General features: G+C 39.0%; 1 protein-coding gene across 1 annotated transcript in view; it reads right to left on the bottom strand.

The window, feature by feature from the left end:
* SLIT2 (slit guidance ligand 2) overlaps positions 1–10,088 on the bottom strand; it is a 629,104-nt gene that overhangs the window by 187,840 nt on the left and 431,176 nt on the right. The window contains exon 10 of the mRNA XM_019526063.1: positions 8,280–8,418. Within this exon, the coding sequence (XP_019381608.1) occupies positions 8,280–8,418 (139 nt within the window). The remainder of the gene's footprint in view (positions 1–8,279; positions 8,419–10,088) is intronic.

Here is a 10,088-nt window from a genome sequence, read left to right as displayed (position 1 = left end):
AAAAAAAAAAAAAAAAAAATCTATGTAAAAAAGATTTTGGGTCAAACAATAATTGAAAGCCTAAAGGAAGGTGCTGGAAATGCCAACAAAAATAGAGTTTCTGTAGAAGAAATAATCATTTTTAATCTGCTAAGATTTTGGGGGGCTTAGACATCACAAAAGTACTAGCTGAGAACCACCTGATATATTTTATCTGGATTTTCAAAAGCCTAGCTCCTGTACAAGAGGCTATTAGAGAAACATTCCTGTTCTGAAGTAGGAAGTAAAGGCACCTGAAACTGGCTAAGAATCAAGAAAGCAGCAGTCACTTTTCATCATGGCACATGGTTAACATAGGGAAGTTATAACACTATGTACATAATCATTTACATCTTGGGTGTCAAATATACAGCCCATGTACCAGATCATTTGGCACTCAAGGCTTCTCTCTATGGCTGTCAGCAGCCAAAGACTTAATGCCACTGCCACTTAACCCCATCTCCACCCCATGGCTGCCAAAGTCACACTGTCAGTGGGGCCAGCCTCAGGGAATGAACACCACTGTATAGTTAGTGTTTTTGGTAGTAACTAAAATCAGCAGCATTAACCCCCAGCCTGCTGAGCATGCTGGTGGTATTGACTTCTTGGCTGCTGGTACCAACACAGCAGTGTTGGCTGCTATGGCCAGGAGCCCTGTGGTTTGGGTCTGGCCCAAGAGGAGCCCTGCAGCCTCAATCCAACCAATGAAACAAATGAGTTTAACACCCTGGATTTACATACCAAAAAAATCCTCTATGCTAGATCCATCCATGGACTGAGGGAAGCCCTCCAGCCCTATGATGTACCTATAGAATAGGGAATGGCTTGCTGAGCTATGTTGTTTTCTGTATAGGTTTCAGGGGGACCTGCAGGAAGAATTAGCCTGGTTTTTTCTCCCGATCCTGAGTGATATGGAAGCTTCTGTCATACTGTGTACTTACAATGGTAAGTGAATGAGATACTAAGGCCTTATTGTTAGGGAGATGCATGATTGAATCAAGCTGAATCCCTTCATTCTGCTAATGCTCCAGCAGGCTGTAGACTTTGCTAGTGCAGTGCCTACTACTGAAGCATCATGGCTTTATTATGGGCATATTGAGTTATTTTTTGACACAAAGCCAATATATTCAAGTGGAGTGCAAGTACGTACAGAGAAGTTAATTTTAACACTTTATGATTCAATTAAATGTATTGCAGACAGGGCACACAATTCTTCTTTGCAAGCTTTTGGATACAGCCACCCTTCTTTAGGCTGAGGAAACCTAAAGAAGGCTGTTTGTACCCAAAATCTTGCAAGGAAGAATTTTTCCAACTATTTTAGTTCATTTAATAAAATATATAGGATTTACCTAAAGACCCTTGTCTGTCTATGCCCTTAGACCAACATGGCTACAACCAATACCCCAGTTAAATGTATTGGCATTTTAATGGAATAAAGAAAAGACATTTCTTCATAGTCTTCTCCCAGCTAAATGTAAACAAATTTGCAACAAATAATATGGGTGATAGAGCTTCTTTAAAATGGGTTACAAGAATTTCTAGAACTTTCTATTATATGAAAACTTAAATATGGAAACTACATAATGATTTAGAAAAGATATGAACATTGCAGTAGCAAAACATAAAAGTGACACAAAATGTTCTAAGTTCTCTGATCCTCAAGATCAGAAAACAATGTAAGAATCTTTAGAAGTACTAACAAAGCTAAGTGGACAAGTAGTACAATGTATGGCATTATATATTTAGGTAGAATAATATGATGTACTTCTATACACTACTGGGTTCTAATAAACTGAAATAACAGGAGTAAAAAGCTAGGAATCGTTCTGGACAGATCAATAAAACCACCCCTATTCCATGTGCCTTGGAAGCAGAAGAAAGGAAAATGGAGTATTAAGATGGATAAAAATAGTAATAACTATAATCCTATTATATATATTGACAATTCATTCTCATCTGGAATATCATGTACAGTTTTGGTCACTTCATCTCAAAAAAAGATATAAATCAGAACTAGAGGGAGTTCAGAGGCAAGCGATGAAATTGATTAAGGCATGAAAAGAGTGAAGACGATTAAAAAGGATTGGAATGTTTAGTTTGGAGAATATAAAAAAAAGAGACAGATATGATGGAGGTATTCAAAATAATAAACATGAGGTAAACTAAGAAATTCTACTTACCCTCTTTCACACTACACAAATAATAGGACATTTAATTAAATTCAAAACACAGGTATTTAAGAATTTTATACTTCACATAATTTACCTGTGTAACTCATTAGTCCAAAATATGGTTGAGGTTAGGAATTTACGAAGCTGAAGAATAGATTAGTTTGCTTTTCTACTTATCAGGTTATCCTCTCTACTTTATTTCTCTTGTCTGTTGGCTGCCTAATAATGTCTCTCTCATCCTTTTTTATTTACATATGGAGTTTTATACAGCCCTTTGTGTAATCTGGTATTTAGCCCAAGCTGTGTCTGCTTTTTTTCTCAGACCCAAGGAAGAATACTTGGTACCCTAAGGTTGCCTATATCTCTCCCAATTACACAGTTTGTCTAATAAAAGGTATCACCCAGAACAATTTTTGCCTCTTACAGAATAGATTATACATTGTTTTTTTAAAAAAAGAGCTTTTCTTCAGAAATCACAGCAACTCATACTTTCGGAAAAATACAAATATTATTCATGAATGATAAAACTTTTTATCTTACAGCAGGGGTTTCAATCTCACCCTGGGCCCTGGGTTGGAACCAGACTACAGGGGCTCCTCCCAGGCTGCATTCAAATGGTCTGAGGCAGCATGGGTCTGTGTTTGGGAAATGCTGCAGGTCCACATCCAGGTGATGGCGGCACAGGTCAGTGCTGGGCAGCACTGGAGTGAACAAGGATTGTTTTTCCATAGCCCTTGCTATCTCCTCCTAGATGGCCATCAGGTCCCAGGGACCCCGAAGACTTCATTAGGCAATACCCCGCTAACCCTACTGCCATCTTCTGGTAGCCCACTTGACAACTGGTAGGCTGGATGGAACAGTTCTGTGGGCTGTATGTTGGACACCTCTGCCCTATAAGAACAGGGTTTCATAATTTACCACTTAAGACTTTCTAGCACTCTCTACTGAATTAATTGGCCAAGACACTAGACAAGAGAGACCCTTTGCTCCTGGAAGCCATTACACTTAAAATGCAATTAACGATCTGACCCCACCCACCATGATGGTCTCCATCCCCATCTGTTTACAAAACACTTATAATCCCTCTCCCATGGGATTCCACATTCCTGCAAACATAGTATGTCTACTTTTGCCCCATTCAATACTGGCATAATCTTATCCTACCTCTTCCTCAATAACACACTTCTGACATTTATACACAAAGTCATGTACATCCATTTAAATTTCACACAGGCATTGGTGCTTGGCACTCCACCACCCTGTGCCCTTCACATCTGTAGCATATTGTATATTGGCAGTATGCGGCCCAATAACATTTTTGCCCATACTTGGTACAGAGTTTAGGCTGTCCAAAATACATTGTAAACCTTCCATGTGGCCCTATCTGAATTACTGGTAGTAAGTGAATTATCCTACCAAGGCTCCTCCCATCCACCCTCATTACCACCGGAGCTCTCCACAATCCCGTCCATATACCATGTTTATCATGTATCTTCTCAACATACATAACTTTTTGTACATAATACTCTAACCCAGGGGTTCCAAACCTTTTTAGGCTGAGGACCAGCAAACTGCAGACTGGAAGTGACCGCGGACCGGCAAACTGAAGACCAGCAGTGACCGGCATACTGTGGCAGGTAGCCAACCCTTTTTTATACTCGGTATAAAAAAAGGTTGGCTGCCAGTCCACAGTAAGTTGGTCACTTCTAGTCCACGGTTTGCCAGTCTGCAGTTTGCTGGTCCACAGTCACTTCTGGTTCGGTAGCCAGTCCTCCTGTGGACTGGCAGCCAATTCTTTGCGGTCCAGCACTGGGCTACTGCCTGGGGGTTGCAAACTGCTACTCTAGCCATTTCTCTTTCTCCCCCATCACAGGCATATCCGTGTACATTTGAATAATTATTGTCCTTTTTCTTGTCTTTTCTCCCTCAATAAAATGTAGCGGTTCTTCAATTCATCTCTCTCACCTACTGCCTCATATGTCTTCCAAGAATCCTCATAACCGTCTTGGCTCCAATACGAAATTTCCCAAGACTTCTGGTTAGGAAAGGTGACCAGGTTATTCAAATGTTCTGCTTTAACATCCAAAACTTCAAATAATATTTTTCTAAAAATTAATATCTAGTCATTGTCTGAATTCTCTGTTGTCCTTCCCCTGTTACTACTGCCTTTATTCTAAGACATAGATTGCCTGCTGCTCCATCTCTCACTTCCTTCCATCTTCTTTCTCTTTGCAGATCTGGTTTATTCCACTAACTACTCTTCCTTTTCCCTTCAATTACTGTTTCATTCCTCATTTCTCCCTCCTGACCTCCTCTTCTCATTTTCTCCTGTTCTTTGTACTGACTGGACTCTTCCCTCATTGCTTTCTTCATTAAAGCCTCCTCCAACACCAGTAATCCCAGTATACCTTTCTTTCTTACTTTCTTTCATCCCTTCCTCCCCACCTTTGTCCATCCTCCATCAGACTCTCGATCTTCGCTTCTGCTCTCCAATTGGTTTATCATCTTTTGGTCAACTTCCCCTTTCATAACTGTCACTCTCATCTCCAACACTGTTGCTAATGCTGTTACAGGATCCAAGAACTCCTCCTCCTATTCCATCCCAATACTCTGTCACTACCCCCACCCCAGCACTTCTGGGATCAAGCTAAGCAGTATACCAGGCCTCCACTGTCAGTGGCATGGCTTCGCAGCCTACATTTGATCTTAGCCAAAGATGGCCACGAAGCCATGCCACTGATAGGAACTGACCCCAAAGACAGGTTAAGGCAGCCCAGCCAAATAACATATATGGTAATGCCCACTGTGCTCAGTCCCCCAAGCATCAACTCTTTTTCAAGTCATGGTGAGCCACTACCTTGCATACATTTTTACTCTGTTCACTCCCACAACTTAGCTGCACCTTTTTTCCATTTCCAATTATTCCTGTTTCTGCACCAGCTTTGAATGTCTGGAAAACATCACTAAATGGTGCCCCAAACAGGTCACTGGAAACCCTTCTGCTTCCCCCGCCCTCAGCCTGTTGCATAGGATTAGTATGGCCCTGCCCTCCATGACGTGGAGCCAGATTAGACTGCCCTGCACCTCATTTGCATATGCATTTTTGGAGTATCCAAGGACTCATGACAAGAACATCTGGCTCCAGTCATGTGTGTGGGGGGGCAGTTAGTACATAGAACATTTGGTGGGGATGGGGGTATCTGGATTACACACACATACTAAGCGATGCTGAGGTGTGGAGTCACCATGACTTGAAATGCTGTTGACTCTGTTGGGACCTGCCCAGACCAATGAGCTGTATGGTAAATCAAAAGCCTTTTAGCTTTGGACTATTTTTATGCATTGCTTCTTGGCCACACATGAGCCAAGATCAAGTGTCACCACTGCACTGGTTCGGTACCTGAGCCAAAATGGATTTAAATGGCATTGAGTGGTAGAGGGTGCACCCCTGTCCAAATGCACTGTGGACAGGATGCCAGCTTCCAGTAGGAAGATCTTGACTACATGCCTACTTTATGGAAATGGGGGGCTCCTCCCTAGCTTGCTCCTGTGGCCATTGGCTGACGGCAAGCAAGAGTTGGGGGCATCTGAACCCCAATCCTCCAGGCTTGGGCCTGCACACAGGATGCCTGCTGAAAGATTTGGAAGCATCTGAAACCCTGAGCTGAAAAGTCTGCGGTGGAGGATATTTGCTGGTTGCAGCACCACATATGGTGTTTGAATGAATGAGCTTTGCTCAATCAAAAGGATTTGAAACTAATCTGGCTAATTTGAACTGGAACACAAAAAAATTTCCCCCCAAAATTGTTTTTTAAATATATGTATGTATGTATGTATATTAGGTAAAAAAGAGTTGCTTAAAAGTGTGTTTATGGATTACCTCTGCTAAAACTTGAAGCAGTTTCAAAAAGTAAAATACTTTATCAATTCTGGATGAACAAAGTCTATGTGTACCCATAGTAATTTGCCTATGTGCAGCTTACTATATGCATGTCTATTTCAAAGTCAGTATTTTCAAATTTTCCTCTTCATTCTATGTGCTCAGGGACAGGAGGGTCTGATAGTAAGGGGGAGGAGAGGCTGTAGGGGAAAGGAGTTGGAGGGGCAGAAGGCAGGGAGGGCCACTTGACCCTTCCGGATTTATTTGCCCTTCTGTACCAGTGGGAGAGGGACAAATTCAAGGCAAACCTCCAATAATTAGATTCTATAACTGGAAAATTATAACAAACTAATACATTTTCCATATAGATAATCTAATTATTGTACAGTTCTTGTATATTCAGGGTCATCTTATATGTGAGTAAATATGGCGCTTTCATTACTTTAATTGCCTATACAGAGTCATTATTTAAATACTGTGTTATATTTTTAAAACCAACAATAATACAGTGCCTATATTATATGCATGTAAACTAAAGAAGTTCTAAAATCACAGAAAAGTAGGGCTAGAAGGGAACACAGGAAGTCATCTAGTTTAGCCCCCTGATCACTGCAGGATCATTTAACCATCCCAGACAATCTAAAATGTTCTTAAAAATTCCAAGGATAGAGAGTCCACAATCACTCAATACTTAACTACCTTTACAGGAGATGGCTTTTGCTAATAGCCAATCTAAACTTCCTTTGCTGTAGTTTAAGAGCCCATCTTGTTCCCTGAGACTACAGAGAATAGACTATCACCATACTCTTTACAGACACCCTTCATGTACTTTGAAGATTGTTATCAAATACTCCTCAGTCTTTTCTTCTCCAGACTATATAATCCCAATTGTTCCAATGTACTATCCTTGTAAATCATATTTCCTTGACCTGTAATATTTTTGTTGTTCACCACTGAATTCTACTTAATTTACCCAAGTGCAATGCCCCAAATTAGACACAATACTCCAAGGGCGGCCTCACCAGTTCCAAATATTCCTTGACTTGCAAACAACACAATAGCACTTTTATTAATACAGATCAGCCTATTGATTTTTTTTGTTCATTTGGTTTTTTTGTTTGTGTTTTTTGCAACAAGAGCACACTGTGGGTTTATTTTCATTTTATCATATACTATCAGCCCTGGGCTGGTTTCTATGGTACTGCAGTTTAGCCAGTCATTTCCAAGTCTGTATTTGGGCATGCAGTTGTTACATCCTTGCACCTGTCCTTACTGAATTTCATTAATTTAATTTAGGACCATTTCTCCAGTTCATCAAGGTCATTCTGAATCCTAATCTGAAATCCTATCAAAGCCTCTGCAGCACCGCTCAAATAGGTGCCATCTGCAAATTTACATTTTTAGATTACTTATGAGGTACTAATATACAGGAAAAAATCATGCGTTCATTTGTACTTGTGACTATCCAAGGAAGAGACTAGGTTTTCTTGGATACGAATTACAGCAGAATTTTCTTGTCTAGATACAAGACATAAAATGGGAATATTTCCATTGTGCATAAACAATGTGAAAAGGGAGATTCAACGTATAGTGCTATTGGCCGAGAGCTAGAAGCAGCTAGATGTTCCATAAACATTGACATTATATAGGAGAAGTTAAGTCACTCTCTACTTACATATCCCTCTACTTCTTCCCCAATATTACAGCCAAAAAGATTGCATTTCAGACTTCTTCCCACAACCCTACCTCTACCTTCTAAACCTGCTTTTCTTCAAATACCGCTTAGGAAGGCTTACTGGTTAGGGATGTTTTGCGAGGGGTGTGTTTCACTGGAACAGGTGGTAGGAAGTGATTGAAGGCTAGCAACTCCATGGGGAAAAGTTAAAGCCATAGCATGTGATCAGTGCTGAAAGACCAGAGAGAAAAGCCCTAAACTTTTAATGCCCACTTAAAGCCCATTTCCAAACTAAACATTAACTATAAAGCTCTGATTAGTACTCTGGAATTAAATTACAACTGAAAATATAAGGCCATAATACACATTTTCCACAGGCACTCTTAAATATGACTGATATTTCTGAAAGGCAATACATATTAAAAATAACCAACTTACATCATACATTAACAGCAATAAGTGTAAGTGTATAAATGGAAAAGATATATATATATATATTTATACAATTTAATGGCAAGAAAGCAAGATTACATACATTTCAGTAATGGTTTCTGGAAGATTGGTTGGGATATCAGTAAGGCCTTTCCCCCGACAGTCCACAATGTTGTTACTACAGGTACATGCAGTGGGACAATGCAAAACACTGCAGGAGGGAGCCATAAAAGACTGATGACCTGGAACACAGAACAGATTGTTGCTTCTAAAACTACAGAATACTATCAAATAGAAGTCCAGCTCATCCTAATAGCAAATTACATTCTTTTTCTCTCTTCTTTACAAAGACCAGGAATAATTCTTAGAACAAACATGGCACAAAAACAGACATAATGAGTTAATTTATTAAAACATCTAAATACTACGTACACTTTTAAACAACATTAACAACATTAAACAAATCAGATTAATTGCTTTAGTTCTTGAGTTCATTTTTTAGCTTCGCTAATAGCACATGTTCAAAATCAGCTTGTTGCTTTAAAATAACTGGACAAAACATTATGTACTGAAGATACTGTACAATATTAACTTAGATTTTCAAATGTAAAATTACTTCATTTTTAAACAGTATTATATGAAAATATTGTTAATGGTAACGAACAAACTGTGCTACCAGAAACAGACATGCCTAATTAGCTTGGTATATTCTATTGTGCAACCACACAATACAAAATTTCTTTTAATATATGTACACCTATTATGTTTTTTCATTTTTTTTCCTCAAAACTACACCCCTTTTTTTTTAACTCTAGAACTAAAAGACACTTTGGGTAAAATTGTGAAGTTATGCTTCAGTGAGGTTATATATTTGTTATTCCAGACTGAAAAGAAAGAAACCCTTCTAAAGCATCTTAATTTATGTAGTTGGAATTAAATAAGTAAATATTTTTCTAAGTTCTTTGTGCTATCTTTTATCAAGTGACCATGTGTATTTACTGCATTTAAGTTGAATAATTTCAGAGTCAGAAAAATAGATAAAAGTATGATTTATGTGCACTGTTAAAAATGTATAAATGGCACGTTCTCTAGTATAGCCAGTAAATCTAATTACTGTAGCTATTCAAATTCAGGATGGCAAAATATTTTCTTTTCCTTCCCTTTTTGTTTAAAACAAAATAATATAAATCTGTTAAAAAATTCCTGACCCACTTTTGCATCACAAATCTAAATTTGAAGATCTCCATGTCTATTGTATAATGTTATACTGTAACCTAGAGTCCTTGGTTGTAGCTGTGTTGGTCTAAGAACATAGGCAGACAAAGTTCTTTGGGTAAATGTGGTATCTTTTATTAGACCAAGTAAATAGTTGGAAAAAATATTTCTTGCAAGCTTTTGGGTACAAACACTGTTCTTCAGGCACAGGGAGAGTTAGCTGTTGCTTTATGTGTTCTCCTGAGTGAAATGGAAACCAGTATGCAAAATGCAGGTCTGTGGAAATGCAAGTACGTAGCAGTGAGGATCAAAGACCCTGAGAGAAAACAGGTGTGAGATAGGTAGCTGGAGTGGCAAGGACAAGGTGCAGAGAAGGGGAGGGGGAATTTGAAGTGGTAATAGAAAGTGGTATAATGCAGACAGGTTACCTGAGGTTATTGGATGTCAGGCAGGTTATCATGTGCCATAAATTCAATGTCTACATTTAGTCCATGATTTTTTGTATCCAGTTGATTTATGAAGTAAAGTTCATAGGCTTGTCTACAAAAGGTGTTTTTTAAATTCCCTTTAAGGATTAGAACTGAGAGATAGGGGAGAGATTTGTGATCTTCTGAGAAGTGTGCACCTATAAGTAGTTGGGTATTTTTGTCTTTGATAGACTTTTGGTGTGTGTTTATTCTGGTGCACAGCTGTTGTT

Source organism: Gavialis gangeticus, unplaced genomic scaffold, assembly GCF_001723915.1.
Source record: "Gavialis gangeticus isolate Ggan-Ray unplaced genomic scaffold, GavGan_comp1, whole genome shotgun sequence".
Lineage (NCBI taxonomy): Eukaryota > Metazoa > Chordata > Crocodylia > Gavialidae > Gavialis > Gavialis gangeticus.
Note: the sequence above shows the minus strand (reverse complement) of the source record. Positions and strands in the feature narration are given on the sequence as shown.